This window comes from Carettochelys insculpta, chromosome 1 (assembly GCF_033958435.1).
Source record: "Carettochelys insculpta isolate YL-2023 chromosome 1, ASM3395843v1, whole genome shotgun sequence".
Taxonomy (NCBI): domain Eukaryota; kingdom Metazoa; phylum Chordata; order Testudines; family Carettochelyidae; genus Carettochelys; species Carettochelys insculpta.
This window is the reverse complement of record NC_134137.1, coordinates 166,203,318-166,224,253: the sequence shown is the minus strand read 5'-3', so window position 1 is coordinate 166,224,253 and position 20,936 is coordinate 166,203,318. Positions and strand designations below refer to the sequence as shown.

Sequence of the window (20,936 nt, the reverse complement as noted above, 5' to 3'; positions counted from 1 at the left end):
ACACTTCCCATGTTTTCCTAGATTTTTCTGCAGAAAATCTACCCCTTTGAAAATTTTAACCACAGCAGATATTCCCTTTTGTGTGTGAATCACAATCAAAAGGGAAGATAAAAAACAGGCATACATCAGTTCTCTAATCATTTAGTTATGGTGCTATTAAATGCTCAGAGCAAACATGAGAAAAGCTCCATTCCACTGAGGCGGCAAAGTTTCAGTACACCTTCACTATGAATATTATCTACATGAACCATAATTAAATGCAATTTTTAGTGTTCCCGATTCCTTAAGCTGTACCCCTTTCATCTGCAGCACAGGAGTACTCAGAAGCAGCATCTGCTTCTTTTATCCATTGTAATGAGACAAAATCAAGTGAAGTTTCTGACTGACTGTCAGAGGTCCAGTTCACTCCTTTATTCCCTTAACCACCAGAGCCCCCATATTTACATACTCTACATCAGGGGCAGGCAATAAGAGAGTGGCAGTTTCCCAGGGCTAGTTCCTGGCAGGCCACTGCTGCTATATTTACCTAAGCCTCTGCAGGTACGGGGGATTGCGGTGCTCAGGGGCCATGGATCACAGTTCCCAGCCAATGAGAGCTGCAGGAAGTTGTGGTGGACCAGAACACTACTTCCAGCAGCACCCATTGACCAGGAATGATGATCCGCAGCCAATGGGAGCTGTGAGCACCCCTACCTGCAAAGGCACAGGTAAATACAGAAGCTGACTGCCTGTCAGAGGCTAACCCTGGTGAACCAGACCCAACCTGTGGGCTGGCATTTGCCCACTGCTGCTGTAGATGAATTTGGATAGCGACTCTTACACAAATGCTTCTCCTATGAAAAGTGACTACGAGATCTATATTCCATGTCAGAGTTTCCTCAATTTACTGGTAAAAAGTTATTTTTCTAATTGCAGGCTTATCTCACTCAGCCTAGGATCTAAGAGTTAAGTTGAGTTCTGTTCTCCTCATACACAGCACCAATTTATACCCCAGTAACAAATATTCAGTTCCATGGCACGTGTATTTTTTTGTGCTCTGCAGACAGCATTACTGAGGGGATATCCTAAAGACAATGGGGTTGCACAGATGTCACTGTGGTCATTACATGCTCAAGCAATAGCTTTTTGTTGAAGAAGATTCATAAAAGGAAAAAAACAGCTCTCAGACCCCAGGGTGAGTTTACTGAGCCGGAAGGTAGAAGCAAAATTTCTTATTCTTTATAAAGTGAGTTAATTTCATGTGAAAGCCACTGGGAGGAAACAAACATGAATCTTCAAAGTGTCATATTTACAGCTATTTTTCAGAGGAGAATCTCACTTACATGGCTCAAATGCAAAGTGTAACCTCTTACCAGGAGGTAAAATCCAATAGCTGCCTTTGCCTTTTGCTGCTGCCTTGTAGCAAAAGGTAATTATAGCTGTATTTCCTAGGAGATTGCAGTCTACTTATAGCAGCTGTTTCAAAGCAGATTGTTTCTAACCCTGGGAGATGTTGGTCTGAGGTGGAATACTGGAGAGAGGGAGAGAGAGGGGCCGGAGAGACTCAAAGGAAACCTGCTCAGAAGTGATGAATTTTGACTGATCTGTTCCCAAAGGTCAAGGCTTTACCCTATCTTTCTGGGTCCACTGAACATTAATTTCTGCCCACTTGCGGAAGAAGATGGTGTGTCTGGCCTTTGCTCCACATAGTCCTGAACGTGATCTTTGGCTTGTCGTCCTTCTGTCTTACTGGAAACATCATCTGAACAGGGAGGGGAAAAAAAAATCAGAGCAATACAGGCGACATAGGCCAAATGTGTACTGGACAAAAGTCTGTTTTTAACTAACCATTAACCCTTTTTAGGCTATCATAAAGCCATTTTTGCACAGCTCAGTTTGTTTTAAAAGGCATCACAAAAGCAATCAATTTCAATTTAATTATTTTGCAAGTATTGTGCAGGTGGGTTGGTGGTTTTCGGATTGGTTTGTTTTTCAACGTTTCCACTGAATTATGCCCCAAACTTTGGTGGTGATAAATTAATAAAATAAGCACATTTAGTGATGGGGAAACATGAAAAAGCCCATACTTTGCAGCTGATTGCAGCTTTCACTGGTGTGTGTGAGACAGCACATTCTCTGCATTACAGATATTTTCAACAAGAGGAAAATGTCAACAAAATGCCTGGGACATTACTTTTTCTTCTCATATTTCTTCTCTATTTGACAAAAATATACAAACAAAAATATACAAACACAGAAATAAAAAACAAAATACACATCTTGATATCTTCCATAAAATAAATAGAAAACCAGGAATGCAAGTCGTATGGCAGTGGGTAATCACTGAGGTGGCACGCACACACCAAAAAAGTCAGCCTTTTGCCAAATAGAATATCAGAATTCAAAGTAATTATATTTTAATGTAAGCCAGCCATCCTCCTTTCTAAATACACTCAGTTGCCATAACTTAACTGCTGGATATGATAATACTACCTAGTAACAAAGGCTGTGCTTAGATGGTGGCTAATGGGTGAACTATTAAAATAGATCATCTGAGAGGAAGGACCCTAGTATTCAGAAATAAACCTTAACACTTAATCTTGTGATGGTAAGACTTAGGGGCAGAATGTCTGCAGAATGTCACATGTGCTATCCCCTGTTGGATCAAAGAAGTACACCACATTGTTGTGTGTGAGCAAGCCCATGCATGTGCCATGGGTAGCTAGGTAAAAGGAAAAGACAAGATGTTGCCTCAGAATGAAGTGCTAGCAATAAGCTGGCATACAGCCAGTAAGTTTGTTGGGCCATATCTTACCCAGCCCTGGACTAGATGTTCACAATGGTCCCTTCTGACCTTACAGTTTATGACCATTACAACTACTGACACAGACTATGAATTCTATAATATGAAGGTTAAAGCATTTTGACAACTAGGTTTAAAATATAAGTCTACACAGAGAACAGATTTTCTTGCGTGTTCTTATTTTTTACCTGGGACTTTGCGTAGGATGGATTGTCTGACAACATCAGTTCCAAGGAGGTTGGACTGTTTGAAGCGCTTTGCCCTCTCTTCAAAAAACCATTCACCTGTCACTATCCTTAGCTGTCTACATAAGAAGGAAAAAACAAAATGCACACATGAACTGATCCAACCAGCCAAAACTGTTTCTTAAATTTTCAAGACGTCATCCACCCAACATGCAAGCATACAAAATTGGATCACAGTTGTACACTACAAGCTAAAGAATCAAAAGTTAGGTTGGAAAAAAACCACAATAGAACAGAACAGATCTGGTAGAAACACAGTGAAAACACCTATTTCCCAAGTGTAAAATGGCTTTTCGGTTAAATGAAGGCTTGTATGAAAAATTCATTTGAGTCAACATTTTCATTGGTTCAGGGAAAACAAAAAAAATCAGAACATTTTGACTGTCAATGGAAGTGAGAAGTTCTTGGGTTGTTATGAGCGTCCTACAAACATTTTCAGTTTTCATTTTCAATACCCTCCTCCCAAAAATGCTTATGAAGAGATGGGATGGGGGATAGAGAGGCGGCGAAGCAGGCATGGTGAAAAAGCCACAGTAGGGCAGAAGACGACAGACAAGCTTAGGGCCACAGAAGTAGAAGGCCATACTTGCAGAAGCTCTGCTTTGTTTTTGGCAGAAAAGTTGGAAGCTTTATGGTGACTGAGGCAAAAGAGTGCAGGAAGAGAAAGAAGGCTCTCACGATTAAGGCAACTAAGTGTTGCCCTGGGAAACTGGATTCTATGGCTGCCTCTGTGCAGAGATGCCGCGTGGTGTGGGATAAATAACTGAAATCCAATTTTTTCAGGGTTTTTCCTCATTTTATGGGCTAGCAATACGAGACTTTAGGATCTGATTTGCAGAAGTGCTGAGCAATCACAGCTACATCTGAAGCCAATGGAAACTGTGCTTTGAACATATGAGCATGTATAATGCTAAATACTCTGAAGAATCAAGTCCACAGACATCTCGAGCACCCGCAATTAATTGGATTTCTGAAAGTTCAGGCCTCAATATCTCAGCTCTTCGAATGTAAAATTGAGAAAACAATATGAACTGATCTCACTGGAGCAGTGTGTAAGCTGGTCTGACATCTACTCCCGTAACAAAATACGCCCCCAGCAGCAATGCAGACATAACAATCTTGAGTGTCCCCTCATTCCTAGAAGCCCTGCTTAGGGATGAGCGAAAAGCAGTTTGGTGGTCCCATTCCAACTCTCATAATCACCAAAACTGAACCACACATTCAGTTTCTGCTAAGAGGAGGCTCAACGCGGTCCAGCAAAGCAGTGTTCGGAAGCAAGGTATGCTAGCAGAATTGTGCAAGGACGCTTACCCACCGCCTGCTTGCCATTCGCTTGATTATTTAACTACCACCAGCCCTCATTCTCAGAAGGAACAAAGTTCATCAAAATGTTCCTAAAGTAAAATAAATAAGCCCGATTTAGGACTGTCTTAGCTCACAACTGTTTAATACTAACAGAAACCACTCTACAGATGGTACAAAAGCTTTTTTTTTTCCTCTTTTTTTTTTTTTTTTAAATTTAGATAAAGTGGTGGGAGGGGAGAATGGAGTTACTTCAGGCTGTGTTGAATCCTGAGTGCTTACTGGCCTCTCTAGCTATTTAAAAATTACTACAATGGTTCTTCTTGACACCTGTGAGCTTATTGAACTCAACAACCAAACACTAAGAGGCATTTCCAGGAGTGCATAATGTGGTATTGTAACAGGACGCATTCCATTCCCATGCTCAGACACCTCAGCTGTGCTAGTGCACCCCTCCCCCATTCATCACAGTAATATTGTTGTGATAAATGGCATAAATGCATGTACAAGAACGGTCATGTAAATTGTCACTGGAAAAGTTATAATTTGCTGAATATTCTATACTATTTGTGTACTGGTAACTTTTTTGTATCTCAAGGTGTGAATACATATTTGTATTTCAAATGTGCTTACTCCGGGTAACACCCACAACTTTAGCCTTTAATGGAATGAATAATGAAGATGCTAAATAATGCTAATTGGTCATCAGCAAAGAAAGTGAACCATGGAACAGTTTAGCCTTCCTGTGAACATTTTAGCCCACCTATGAGACATTGCAGCTAGCACGCAGCAAGGCATGTAAATGCATGTGACCAAACCTCATGACTTTAAACTCCCTTTCGGTGCTTGTATTTTTCTACAAATCAAATTGGGAATTAAGCTTCAAACAAAGCATTTTCATGATATGGAAAAGCTATATAAGGTCGGCAATGACATCATCTTGGAGCCACAAGAGAACTGCCAAGAGCACCTGAAGAACAAAGACTGACCTGGGAGAAGTGCTAGTCCCAGGGTAAAGGGATTTCTAACATGTGCCCTGCTTGTATCGTCAGTAAAGGTGAAAAAATGATAATGCACATCCTAATATGTATAAATCTTATTTTGTGAAGTTTATTTGCCACATAATGTTTTCATTTGTTTACTATCACCTATAATCACTTCAAAGCTATTTTATATTTCACCTATAACACTGTGTGTTGTCTGATATACAAAGGGAAAAAGCTCAGCTATGTGAACAAAGGCTGTTCATCTTTCCCATGTTGAGGGGAAAATGAATGTATTAATGAGCATATAGGCTACGTCTACATTAGAGGGTTGTCAACAAAACTCATGGAGCATCCACACACAAAATGTGTTTTGTCAACAGCAACTGTAGACTAAAAAGCTGCACAGACACTCTGGGAGGCGTCCCTTTTGTTAAAGTGGATCAAAAGATCAATCTGGTTTTATGTGTAGACATGATCTGTTGACAGAAGTTTTGTCGGAACATCTCTTCCGTCAGTAATTTCTGTAGACAGATGCTTCTAGTGCAGACATAGCCATATTGTACAGATATCTGGGCAGTGCAAGATGGTCTAATTCTTTGTTTATACTTCAGTATGGTGCAATCCTATCCTACGTAGCATTATTATATGGAGCGTCTCTCTACCGATAGCCCTATCCTGCAGGGCTGAGTGGAGCAGAAGTTTCCTTCCTTAAGATCTGTGCACACACTGGACTCCACTAGCCCTGGCTACACCCCTTCTCTTCTGTACTACTTTTTTCTTGTGTCCTTTTAATACTCGCTGCTGATGGGCTAATCCAATCTCCCAGCCTGATCTGCCAATTAACTTACAGATCTCCAATGAGCCTTTCCAGGGGAGCTGACTGATGCCTAAGGGATCACAGTGCTGGCTCATCACCAACTCCCAGCACTCTGTTACAGGCATAAAACCACAAAAGCGGCTGTACACTTGTATGGCTCCACTAGTAACACCAACGCATCTCCTCACCCCAAAAAATCTATGCACCAATATCACAATTGTCTCTCCTCTGAGGAAGATTTATTCACGCACAGATAAACACTAAAATATATTTAATTTAATATATTTTAAGATTCCTACATTAACATCCCCCCCAGGCTAATCTATATTGGCTATATTTCCATCTTTTTTGTCTTATAGCTGTGATGAGCAGAGCCTTCTGCATCCCTTGCCTGGCTGAACTACTTAGATTAGGGCTTGTCTAAATTAATCCCTGCCATCAACTTACTTCAGCTATGTACATAGCACAGCTGAAGTTGACATACTCACTTGAGCGTCTTGCATACAGTAAGGTTGGTGGCAGCTGCTCTCCTGTTCACACCAGCTATTCTCATTTTGGTGGCATACCAGCATCGATGGGAGAGCACTCTGTGATTAATTTATTATGTCTAAGCAGATGTAATAAATGATGGCTGGTGGACTGATCACAACAGCTTCAATCCATGGGGTAATTAATGTAGACACACTCTTATATTTCTCAGGCCCTCCAAAGAATATAACCTAGCCAAGTCAAAAAATGTGTAAATACAGTCAACACTTCCCTGTCTTTAGTGGAAACGCCTGATGCGTCCTAGGACTGCATTAGCTTTTTTTTTTTTTCCACAGCTTGAATTATATTTAAGGCTCATAGTCATCCTGCAATCAACCAGTATGCACAGGTCTCTCTCCTTTTCTTTTGCTTTCAATTGATAAGTCTGAAGCTTCTACCAAAAATGTGTAGTGTTAGTCCCTAAATGCACGACCTTGCACTTTGCACTATTACATTTCATCCATTTTCTATCAGTCCAATTTATGAAGTCATCCAGATCTTCTTGTATTGTATTCTGGTCCTTCTCCATATTGGCTATCGCTCCCAATTTTGTGTCATCTGCCAATTCTATTAGCACGTACTAATATTTTGATCAGTAATAGAAATGTTAAATAATATCCATCCCAAGACTGATCCCTTAAGTATTCCACTAGTAACCTCCCTCCAACCTGACAGTTCACCTTTCAGTATGACCCTCTGTAGTCTCCCCTATATCTGATCCTTATTCAACTTTAAATTCTCACATTATTAGTTAAATTGGAGAAGAAGAACTGTCTACAAAAAAAATCAGATATTTCAAAAGGAAGAGGTTGGTCTGGCATGATTTGCCTTTTATAAAACTATGTTGTATTTTCTTCCCCAATTACCACTCACCTCTATGTCCTTACCTACTTTCTCTTTCAAAACTTTCTCCAAGATCCTATGTATAATTGAGGTCAACCTAATAAACCCATAGTTCCCTGGATCACTTTTTTCCTCCTTTAGGAAAAAAAAAAGTATATTAGCAATTCCCTAGTTATAGCATATGACACTCCAGTTTAGAGATTCATTAAAATTCCTTGCTATTGGTCTTGCAATTTCATGTCCCAGTTCCTTTAATATTCCTGGATTCAGATTACCTAGACCCCCTCATTTAATCCCCATTAAAATGTCTGAATTCAACTTTCATCTCAGCTGTAGTAATTTCTACCTCCATATCCTCATTCCCATTAGTGACTCTGCCACTACCCTAAACTCCTCATTACTCTTATTAAAAACTGAGGCAAAGTATTGGTTCAGGTGTCAGGCCAGGCTTAGATAATCTCCACAGTATGCTCAGTGCTTAGTAATCCTACATTTTCTTTTTTATATGGCTTTACAGTTTTTTTCCTCTGTTGATTTTAGTTCCCTTTGCAAAGCTCAACCCTGCTTGGCTTTTGGCAGTTCTGACACTGTGCCTGTACTTTCTGACCACCAAGAGGTAGCTTTCCTCATTGATCTTGCTTATCGTCCATTCCTTGCAAGTTTTCTGGTTCTTCTTAATCACCTGTTTGGGATGTGTGCTCATTCAGCTTAGTATGCAACCTTTCCTAGGAATTTTTCCTGTTATTCGAGATACAGGCTTCAGACAGATGCTGTAGCTTTGTCTTAAAGTTATTTCAAGCCTTCTTCACATCCAGATCCTTGAGTTCTTTAGTCCAGAATGCTTTCCTAACTAACTCCTTTCTTAAAAGTTGCTCTTTTGAAATCAAGAACTCTTATTTCATGTTATATTTTTTGTTTATCCTTTTACTTAGTTTAAATTGAATTTGCTCATGATCACTCAAACCAAGGCTGTGTCCTAAAACTACCTCATCTATGAAACTCTCTAATGAGTACCAAATCTAAAATGGCATCTGTTTCATTCATCAACTATTTGATGAAGAGCTCTGTTAACCCATCCTTCAAGTGTCATTCAAAACCCTCAGGGAGGATGGTGCTGAGGATCTGGTGATTTTTTGCAGATGCCTTTATTCCAGAACAAGCAGCAGCCGTAACTGAGATCTCTGTGACTCTCTCTCTCTTCAGCCTGGGACTGAAAGGGCTGTTTTGAGTGGTACAACAATCTATATTCCTATAAAGCTCATATGACCATAGCAGAGAGGTCTGTACTGAAAGACTTTAAGACCACAGAATGTTTTACCAACAGAATCTGCTCTGAATGATCATCAACAGTCCTGGGGTGAAGCCAAAATAGGACACCTAGCCGCAGAACTGCAGCTACGGCTGACTATTGACTCTGGCTGACTATCACATGGCATACAGAGCAACACTGGTCACAAAAATGGATGATAAATCATTTTCACCAGAGAAAAAAAGACCTTGGGGGATGGAGAGAGAAAGTGAAGGGAGAGGAACAGAACATGAAATCTTTCCTGAGAGGAGGAGCTGCATGATGGAAAAGGCATATGACCTTTTTTTGACCATGAGGTGATATGAAGCTCCTCCACCTTGGCCTCAGCAGGTCTCCTACTGATGTGTGGCTGTGATGTGGAGAGGCAGGCAAACCATGCCAATCAACTACAGAGCATCATCCTCTGTCACTATGAAGGCACTGCTCTATTTCAGAGGCTGTCTGGAGTCTAGCCTTGCAGACAGAGCAGTATCTCAACCATATTTTGTTTGGGCTTCCCCACCAACTTGAGAGGTTGGAGGACAGCCTGCTCCCCCAGGGACGACCCAGCTTGAATTCCTCAAGGAAAATCCTTCCTCAAGAAGTACCCCATAGGAAAAAGTAGAAATATGAAAGAGAAGGTTTAAGAGAAGCTCTGTATGCCTGGAAAAAACAATAAAGTAAATATAAGAACATAAGAATGGCCATACTGGGTCAGACCAAAGGTCCATCAAGCCCAGCATCCCATCTGCCGACGGTGGCCAATGCCAGGTGCCCCAGAGAAGGAGAACAGAAGACAAGTGATTTATCTCCTGCCATCCATCTCCTGCCCTTGTTATGAAGGCTAGGGCACCATACTTTATCCCTGGCTAATAGCCATTTATGGACCTGACCTGCAAAAATTTATCAAGCTCTTTTTTAAACCCTAATAGAGTCCTGGCCTTCACAGCCTCCTCGGGCAAGGAGTTCCACAGGTTGACTGTGCGCTGTGTGAAGAAAAATTTCCTTTTATTAGTTTTGAACCTACTACCCATCAATTTCATTTGGTGTCCCCTAGTTCTTGTATTATGGGAAAAGGTAAATAATTTTTCTATATTCACTTTCTCCACACCATTCATGATTTTATATACCTCTATCATATCGCCCCTCAATCGCCTCTTTTCCAAACTGAAAAGTCCCAGTCTCTCTAGCCTCTCCCCATATGGGACCCTTTCCAAGCCCCTAATCATCTTAGTCGCCCTTTTCTGAACCTTTTCTAATGCCAATATATCTTTTTTGAGGTGAGGAGACCACATCTGCACGCAGTACTCGAGATGTGGGCGTACCATAGTTTTATATAGGGGAAGTATGATATCTTTTGTCTTATTATCGATCCCTTTTTTAATAATTCCTAACATCCTATTTGCCTTACTAACTGCCGCTGCACACTGCGTGGATGTCTTCAGAGAACTATCCACTATAACTCCAAGATCCCTTTCCTGATCTGTCGTAGCTAAATTTGACCCCACCATGTAGTACGTGTAATTTGGGTTATTTTTTCCAACATGCATTACCTTACACTTACCCACATTAAATTTCATTTGCCATTTTGCTGCCCAATCACTCAGTTTGCTGAGATCTTTTTGTAGTTCTTCACAATCCCTTTTGCTTTTGACTGTCCTGAACAACTTGGTGTCATCTGCAAACTTTGCCACCTCACTGCTTACCTCATTTTCTAGATCATTGATGAACAAGTTGAACAGGATCGGTCCCAGGACTGAGCCCTGGGGAACACCACTAGTTACCCCCCTCCATTGTGAAAATTTACCATTTATTCCAACCCTTTGTTTTCTGTCTTTTAACCAATTCCCGATCCATGAAAGGACCTTTCCTCCTATCCCATGACCACCTAATTTACATAAAAGCCTTTGGTGTGGGACCGTGTCAAAGGCTTTCTGGAAATCTAGGTATATTATGTCCACTGGGTGCCCCTTGTCCGCATGTTTATTAACCCCTTCAAAGAATTCTAATAGATTAGACAGACACGACTTCCCTCTGCAGAAACCATGCTGACTTTTGCCCAACAATTCGTGCTCTTCTATGTGCCTTGCAATTTTACTCTTTACTAGTGTTTCTACTAATTTACCTGGTACTGATGTTAAACTTATCGGTCTATAATTGCCAGGATCTCCTCTAGAGCCTTTTTTAAATATTGGTGTTATATTGGCCGTCTTCCAGTCATTTGGTACCAAAGTGGATTTAAAGGATAGGTTACAAACCACTGTTAATAACTCCGCAATTTCACATTTGAGTTCTTTCAGAACCCTTGGGTGAATGCCATCTGGTCCTGGAGACTTGTTACTATTCAGCTTATCAATTAACTCCAAAACCTCCTCTAATGTCACTTCAATCTGAGTGAGTTCCTCAGATTTGTCGCCTAAAAAGGCTGACAGCCTAAAAAGGCTGACAAATATGACATAAGGAGGAGAGGATTGTTGCTGTGATCACTTCTGCCAGCTGAGGTAACACTTCGAGGTTTAACAGGGTGGGTGGAGCCAACAACCCCCTGCACTACCCTACCAGATACAGGAGGCGGCAAAGGTCTCCCAGTGACCAGTGAAGAGATTACCCTAGAGAGGATGTCCCTTCAGGGATTATCAAGTAATAGCACAGACACCTATTTTAGTTCAAAGCTACTAGATAAGCCAACAGGCTCAGTTCTCACAAGCTAGTTAGATTTCCTTGAAGTCACCAGTGCTAGGCAAATGTCAGGGGAAGATCACAGAACCCTAATTTATTCTGTATTTTTGTCGTTTGCAACAGGAGTGCATAGACTACCAGATGCCAGTTTCTGTTGTTGGAGAGTGTAAATTAATCAACACTGCAAATTACAGATAGATTGGTATAATTTTTTTTCTCTGTGACACAAAATGCAAGAACTGAACTATGGTGCCACCACCCAGAGCCCTTAGATATGATGCTCCTCAGAACTGGGTGTCTTCCTTGTTTGGTTTGTCAAGCAGATGCTCTTTGTTTAAGACTAAGCCTCAAAGATACAGTAAGCAAATGACCTCTCTGTGTAATTCCAGTTAAGTCAATGAGTTACACCAGCAGCAAATTTGACCCCTAATTTGTTTTCTTCAGATGTTCAATTTGTTGCAGGGGGAGAGGGAGGGGGGGAGGGCGGGGAGTGAAAAAGAAGAATTTTCTTGGTTTTTTTTTCCTTTTTTTTTAAATCATAAAGAATGTTATATGCTGCATGAAAGATACTAGACATGAATGCATTTTATAGATACATGGTGAGTTGTTGAATAGAAGGCTGAAAAAAATGGAGTTTAGAGTATTTTTGGCTATTCCATTCATAACAAATTGTAAGGCCACAATCCACCAGTGTCCCATCCTGCAGTAATGCTATAGCAGGAAGCTCATTACAGGATATCTAAGTTCATTTAATTAGAAAAGGCAATTTATAGAATCATCAATACACCCTCCAAATGGGTCCTAAATGCAAAATGTACATTTGGATCTGACTGAATGTGGCAAACGTCTAGTATAATTTGTGCTGCCTGCAAAACAAGTAGAAGCTGCTGACAGAAGTTCAACTTTATTTTTTGGCAACGAATGCTGTTGGGATGTTTCATCTAAACTGACGTATTTACTAGGGCTGGGCATTGTTTTTTGTGGGATTTAACAACTCTTCTGTTTAGTTGTATACATCCTCATCTTGAAAAACACTTCATTGTGAAGCCTACATGACTGCTTAGATTTCAGATAATATTTGCCTGCCACCAAGAATCTTTTTTTTCACTGGTTCCTAACCCATGACGCACAGACCACTGGCGATCTGCAGATGAGTGTTTAGTGTTTTTCCACTTGGTTCCTGAAAATTAATCATTTTTGAAGCATGATGGTCACTGCTACTTTATTAAACAAAACCCGTCTCACTTCTATTTATGAGACAGAATGGGAGTTAATTACTGTAACAGATTTTTGTATGATATATCGAACATTTTAGCTTCCAGCACTTCCACATAAGGATTTCTGTCTTAGGACATTCCTGCTGCAGCAGCTGCTAGTAACATCAAAGTACACAAACATGGAGCTAGTGCCCATCTTCAAAGGCCCTTGATCCTGAGGAAACTTGCAGTGTAGCAACTTTGCTAGGTCACTGTTCCTGAAAATGCAAACTGAGAGCTAAACAAAGATGGAGTAGGACATAAAAGACGTCATTTCATGTTGGTTTGAGCAGACAAGAAACCACATAACTGAGCAGTATTACAAAGGACTCAAACCATGTAGCAATACAGCTAAAGATGATATAAACTGTCTTTTCATTCACCGTTCTAACCAAATTCATAATATTAAGCAGAACCTAGTGTATTTTAAATTCTAAATGCACCATTACCACCACTTCAGATTTATTTGTTCAGGAAACAAACTTGACATTAACATGAATATGTAATGAATATAGAGATGGTGGAAATTTTTTTTCTCTCTTTTAAAGAGTGGTGCAATGTATAAAGATGGCTGATAACGTCTGATACCTTTTGACACTGGGAAGTGTGTGTCATATTCAGATTGTAGTAATGTTTGGGAATGTTTAAGAAGTGCACTGTAATAAATGTTTATACCTCAGTAACTTTAAAACTGCCCATAAAACAGACTAAGCTGCTCTTCTTCTTCTACACAGCTACCGAATTCATGAAAGGCTTAGAACGGTTTTATTCTTTAAATTAATTTGAACAGACATGCCTGAAGTAAACAATAAAAGTAAAACCCATTATCTGCTGTATGAAATGTAGACATGAGTAAGGACATATGGATCTTTTGTCACACATTCCACCTCTCTGGCCAAGTCTACTGCCATCCATAGTCAAAGAAAATCATAAGTAGATGGTCACAGCAACTGAGAGGTTGAACAGGCTTGAAAACCTGCATGTCCCACTGCACCTTATATCTTCTTTTTAATCACTAATGTAAATTTATTTTTAGGATCTTGAGTCACAGCAGCCTTGATCATTAAAAAGCTCATTTCTGATAAACCATATGTATAGAAATACTTATCTTTTTATATGGCAAAAGAGACCAAAGATTAGATTTAAAAGTCAGACACTCATATACGCAACTCCACCTACTTCCAATTTTTTTGTTCAACAATTCATGTAAAGGGCTTCAGGTTACACTTGCTTAACCTTCACTTCCCTTAGCAGTGTCAGATTCATTTACATATAAAAAACTTTTTTTCATGAACGATATCAAATGAATTTTTAAATCTGTTCTGAAGTTTGAATTTAATAATTGCATCTCAGATTCCGAAACTAAAACCAAAGAACTTGAACCAAAGTGTCTCTTGCATTCGATTGTTTTTATACACTGATCATTCAAGATGGGTATGCTTTTCCTAGCTAGACAATCTACAGTAAACTCTGCCTTAACAGGCATTCTATCATCCGGAACTCTCAGATAACTAGCATTTTAACCATAAGTAAATTTTAGTTACATTTTCCATAAGTACAATAGAGTGAAAGTAAATACAAATAAATACAGCCAATACAGTAGAAGTTAACAGAGTATACTACTACTGTTGCTGGTAAATAAAGTACTCCGCACATATTTTTATTTGTTTCTTAACATCTAATCTAGTTTTTCCTGTAGTGTTATACACTGCTAGGTGCCACCTGTCTATGATCCAGAATATCTGAATGTCTGGCAACCTCCTAGTCCCGGGGCTGGTGGATATGGAAGAGTTTACTCTATCTTTCTTTCTCCAATCCTGACAAGGGGCCAAACTGTGCTGTATGAGTTAGATAATTTTCACAATATTTTATGGGACATCAAACCAAAGACTTTAGAGTATCTTTAAATACTGACTTGAGTTCCAAATTTGCCTATGAAAACATGAGATTCTTTTACTTGTTTATCTCTGAAAGTTAACCTCCTGCATTCTGACAGCATGTGCAGTGATAAACAATACCCTCTCCAGTGAATTTTGTCTAAGTAAGGTTTCGATGGGGTTCTTCAGTGTACAGCCAGATAGAGTGTGTTGGAGCCAACAGTTTTAGTGAGCAAGCAAGAGGATTATCACAGCAATAACTTTGTAACATTCCCAGTCATTTAAGGTAGGGGCAAGAACAAGCAAAGAGATAAAGAAAATCGTGCACAATCATAGAAATGTAGAACAGGAAGGGACCTTGTGAGGTCTTCCAGTCCAGCCCTCTGCTTTCATGCAAGGATTAAACATTTTCTAGACCAAAGTGGCCAAACTGTAGCTCTTTCGCAGCTATGATACATCTCAGGGAACTGCCCCATGACCTCCCTCCCCCAGTTTGCTACCTATCAGACAGGAGTCAGGGGAGCTTAAGCCTTCTGCATCGCGATGGGATGGTAAAGCTAGAGGCTTCTTCCAGAGAAGACTGGAGTCCACTGAGACTGATGGAAGGGGCACAAGTAAAAGCTTCGACCCCCCACCTCCAAAAGCTTAAGTCATTCACCTCCAGGCACATGCCCTCTTACCCTCAGCATCCCTTCCCTGACATTCCCAGCTCCCTGCTGTCTGTCACCATTGCCGCAGCTTGCCTGCTCCAGCAACTGCCACATAGGGATGGGGACCAGCAGCAGCATGTGACCAAGCAGGTCCAGGGGAAGTATGTGACTCCACATGCCTCCCCACACATCATTTCTGGCGTCTACCTAGTGTGTGTGTATGCGTGCATGCGCACGCGTGTGTGCACGCACGCACACACACACACACAGGGTGGGGGGTGTTGTGCCCCCAGGGCTTGGCACTTCAGCAGGAGCAGGGCTGAAGTATCAGGCCCCAGAATTCTACATTCGGCAGCAGATTCCTCTGGAACTAAATCACAGCACAGTTTTGTGTGGTGTTCATGCCTGTTTAAATTAAATTTGACATTTTTCAGACTCCCCTTCTTCACGTGCTTGCTAATGAGTGAAATGACAGTTAATCCCAGGGTTTCATCTGCTCCCTGCCATACCCACCCAGAGTCAATATGCACTTGAAGCTTCACAGCTACTAAAACAAGTCAGGAATTTTTTACTGAGATTTTTTCTTCCCCCAAAGGAAAATGAGGTTTCCAGAAAACAGGCAAATTTCCATTTTGCAGAGAATTTTCAATCAGGAAAATTGTCAAAAAAATCTTTTTGGGGCAGGGCTAATCTGAAAGGAAATATTTTGTTTTAAACTGTTTTCATCTTAAATTGTGTCTGCCTGAGCTGTTGTGATGCCTCATGAGACCCACAGCTTGAGTGTCTCCCCTCTGTGGAACTGACACAAGAGCCAGAGAGGCCCATACCAGAACACACCATGAAAGATATGGTCTAGTTAGGTGTTCGAGCCCACATAAAAGAATGGGAATATGAGGCACCTGAACTATGACCTCCATAAGACATCATCGCAACTCAGACACAGTTTAATGCTGAACCAAAATGAAGCATTTCAGACTGGTTAAATGAAGTGCAACAAAACATTTCCAAATTGAAATCTCTCTTAACTTTTCATAGAAGTGAAAGTTATGAAATGGTGACTTCGTTCCCCCCAGTCAGGGAGAAAACAAATGTCTAAAAAGTAGAATTTCCAGCAGGAAAGGAATCCATTCAGCTGCACAACTCTCTTCAGAAAAGCACCATTCAACAAGCAGGTTATGTCCAGAACCCTGTGCTGTGAGCGAGAACAATGGCTGTAACAGACACCCTGGAAAGCAAAGTGATTAACTCTGCCTTTCCTCACCTCTCGCATTGCAAAGGTACTCATGAAGCAGCTATTAGAAGATTGATGGGGAACTGAGGTAGGAGAACATCTAGAGGAGACAGGGCCCCACATCCACACTCAAACATGAATGCAGCCTGGGCTAATCACTAGAACCCTGTAAATCCACAGGTACCCATTTTATTTCCATGGTATCCACACCTATGGATGTCACTATGGATATCCACGGCTCACTTTTGCAGATACAGATTCTCCTACAGATACAAATTTCATATCCATGCAGGGTTCTACTGATCGGTACTTTTGCTTTTGGTAATTTGTTACAGTTTAGGGTTATTGAGATTTGCTTCTGCTGATTACTACTACGCAGTCAATTCACCATCATACACACCCAAACATTTGTGCAGGAACACATATACCTTTCTGTGAGCTGGTTTCTACGTGGAACATTTTTTGAAGAAAAAATTGTTTCATTAAAAAAAAAGGACGGACAGACAAAATGACAGTGTAAATCACTGAAATTAAAAACAATAAGAATCACAAGGAAGATTTTTGTGTTAACTTGTTTGAATTTTTTTCAGTTCTCAGGCTTGCTGTGTATTATCAAAAGCAATTAACATTTCTGAGTACTCTTCCTCTTACTTGGAGACAGCAAGCTAATTTCAAAGATGCACATAAAGCTCCTCATTTCTGTACTGCTATGGCAACTTGGTTGACCAGGCATTTAACCTCACTTATTTAACCATTCAACAGAAGTAAAGATGTAGGCCATCCATATATAATTAGAAATAATTTATAGCCTGAAGTTTCAAATCAAACTTCCTGGCATTTTGACTGCAGAATAGGACTCTCCAACACTGATAAACAAGTCTGTTTAAAACACAAATGGACCATGATTTTATAAATAAAATGTTAGTGAATACACCAAAAACTTTTGTTGAAATGGAAATATTTAATCCAAGATTAAACATTAACCATCTGAGAAAGTTACGCATGACAATTGGTCCTTCTGGAGGAAGGGGAAAAGAGGAGAAAACTCTGAAGTCCATTAGGGACCTTACAAAGCAGATACAATCTATCCAGGAAGTACTTAAATATGACAATGAAGAAAAACTATAGAAGACCTTAAATAGACAAACAGATAATTAAATACCATATTTAAGCTTGATAGGATTAGATATTGTCATCAGTAAATGTTAGTAAACATTGATTTTATGGTAGACACAAACCAGCAAAAAATATTTCCATCAATAACAGTAAAAAATTTAAAAATAGGAAAGCTATGAAAAATGCTGTTTAAGAACATATACAAATAAAATATCCTTAAATCGAACTCTAAAATTCTGACATGTGATGGTGATGATTTGTGTTTTAGTGGTTATAAAACTTAATTTTTTGAATCTCAAGGCATACTGCCCCATACCCAATTTCCTCATCTCTGGAAAGTCGAAAATTAAAATTTAGGGGGAAAATGCTTTAAAATAAACAGCAATATTATACATCAAAATTATAAATACAAAATATTGAATCTTCCAAGCTTAACTTTGTTAATTCTGCCAGCCTGTGTAATGCAATAATGTGGGGCAATCTGAGCTTTGAAATTTAGGACTTTTGGCCACTTCTGCAACCTTGATCTCTGCCAGTGGAAATGGGGACATTCCAGATGACAAGATAACTAAGTCTCTTATTCCTGATCATGAATAAGAGTGTTCATTTTCTGTTTTCTAGTGACATAGTTCTTTTGGAATACGATTTACCTATGAAGCTAGGTTTCTTCATGTTGTAGTTAAAAAGGCTTGAGGAACTCATTTTTTCTATATTTAAATTTCCATTCACAGAGTTTGATGCAGTTCTTCATGAGTTGATTTTCTTCTGAGGGTTCTAGAAGGTAGTGAATGTATTGCACTGGCCTTCCTCCTCCCTCTGTTAGCAGGCCGGAATGCAAAAGCAGCTTGAGAGAGAGACTGGGGTAATTACAACAAAATCATGTTCTGGGGGAGCTTTGTGGAAGTAGATACAGCTGTGATGGTTTGATTGTACTAAAGTTTTGTCACAGGTTTTAGACATGGTCTCTCCTACTTCCTTCAGATACTCTAATGTTACAATACTAGTCTTTCCCTTTCTCTTAGGGGTGTTAAAGTGTAACCAGCTACCGTTAACCAGTACAGGCTCGAGCCACCCCGTGCCTGCCACCGTCAGGGGGTTGCTCCAGCCCCACAGGCTGCCACAGGCAGGGGCACTCTGGCTGGGCTGGAGTAGTCCCATCCACGGTGACCCTGGGAAGTAGGGGCAGCTAGGAAGGGGAGAGAGGTGTCTGGGGAAGCCACTCAAGCCCTGCCAAAATTCAGGGCCCCCGCACCACAGACCAGAACTGCTCTGGCCTGTCTGGAGTGCCCCCGCCTCATGGTGCACCCAGGGCCACTGCAGACCAGAACTGCTCCAGCTGCACTGGGAATGCCCTCACCCATGGTCCAGAGCTGAGCTGGAGTTGCCTCACCAGCTGTTCTCCTCCTCCCTCCCCCTGCCCACTTTTTTTAAGTCGGTTAACCCATTAAATCTAGTATTTAACTGGTTATGCAATTAACCGGGGTTTAACATCCCTGCTTTGACAAGTAATTACATATTTGAAGACTAATTTAAATGGAAAGTCATTAAACTGACATAAATAGAAAGCCACTGTAAATTTTTTCTTTTTATAATTGGAGATACACATCTCTTAGAACTGGAAGGGACGTTGGGAGGTCATCTAGTCCAGTCCCCTGACTTCTTGGCAGTACCAAGCACCATCCCTGACATCTGTTTGCCCCAATCTCTAAATGGCCTTCTCAAGGATTGCGCACACAACCCCATGTTTAGCAGGCCAATGTTCAAACCACCAAGCTAGCCCTGTCATGGACTATGTGAAAAGATGTCCTCTTATTGCACAGGAAACTCCATAGATACCTCTGACAGTAGGCAAGATTAATTAGAAATCCAGCTGATTGATGATGGAAGTTTACTTTAAAAAAGGGATCAGGGTAACAGAGGTCATGTTCAGATTTTCTTTCCTGTCTATGTGTTCTGGCAATCATTTTAATTAGAATATATACTACACAGACCAGGGAAACTACAATGCGTTCATATATATGTCCAGCCATGACAGAAAAGCATGTCATTTTTTCAGTAAACACACCAATTACGATATTATAGCACAGTAGGTTTTGCAATGATTTGAACAGAAATGCTTATGAAGCTTATTGTAGGAAAAAAAAAGGATAATTCAAGCATAATGAGATGCTGAGCCTTTCATCTACGGATCATGGGCTAAAACTATGGACTACCCTGGTAATGACTAGTAATCTTTCTTGTCCAACAGCAACCTAATGCCCTATGTGAGAGGACTTGGGTGATCTCATTCCATAGGGTACAGGTTTATTCATCAGAAAAAGAAGTTAATAGAACACGTGACCATTTCAGCAACAAAGTCAAGAATCAGATGATCAGAGAGCTAAGAAGCGGGAGAGAAGTGTCAAAACTCCACCCGCAGTCCTATAGGTGGCTCCCTCCAAAACAAAAGCTGTCATATTGGTGGAAGCAGGGACAGGAAGTCTAAATAGTTGTTGCTAATACTCTGCCAATCTTGGGGACAGAATGAATTTCATTCTTCAGACTCAGGGGGGTATCTGTGTTAGTCTATATCTTTGCAAAACAAAGCAAGCAGTCTGGTAGCACCTTTAAGAGTGACCATCTTATTCATTAAGTAAAGAGCTTTTGTGGGAAAGACCCACTTCTTCAGATTGTTCCTCAGATTCTGCTCGAGAATCTGAGGAAGTGGGTCTTTCCCATGAAATTTCATTATCTAATGAATAAAATGGTAAGTCTTTAAGATGCTACAGGACTGCTTGCTTGTTTTTCATTCTTCAAGAGTGTGAAATTAGGACTCTTCCATGAGTACTACACTAAATTTAGTTTACTGGAAGAAAGAAAAATGCTTTTGTCAAAAATCCAACTGCAATGAAACCATCACAAAGAAATTAGATCCCTTACACAGATCCACAGCAGATACCTGAAAAATAACATTAAAGAGGTTTTCACACCTCTGTTCTCACATCTTTCACTCCATTCAAACTTCATAACTAAGTGCACCCTCGTCCCACTAGCTCAATACCCTCTTTTCCTTCTCTCACTGTCCTCTTCTTCAAATGCGACTCTTTCCAATATGCCTAAAACCCTTGTATTCCTGCAAAAATAACTTAAATAAGATGTCTGCAAATACAACTGACCAAACCCAAACTAGAAGAGTGGCAACGTCATCACAGCTTTTAGTTGCATCCCGTCTCCCATCTTTGATGGGTATACTGTCTGTTTGGATGGTAATCTTTTTGCAGCAGGCAACCAGTGTTACTTTTCTGTAAAGTGCCTTCTGAACAGTTCAGAATATACAATTAGGTACCACCTGCTTGC

The 20,936-nt window shown here is 40.3% G+C and overlaps 1 protein-coding gene across 1 annotated transcript in view; it reads right to left on the bottom strand.

Moving 5' to 3' along the window:
• The window catches only part of SYTL5 (synaptotagmin like 5), a 150,347-nt gene that overhangs the window by 56,491 nt on the left and 72,920 nt on the right, over positions 1-20,936 (bottom strand). The window contains exons 4-5 of the mRNA XM_074983396.1: positions 2,971-3,086; positions 1,609-1,741 (exon numbers count right to left, since the gene is read on the bottom strand). Of these exons, the coding sequence (XP_074839497.1) occupies positions 1,609-1,741; positions 2,971-3,086 (249 nt within the window). The remainder of the gene's footprint in view (positions 1-1,608; positions 1,742-2,970; positions 3,087-20,936) is intronic.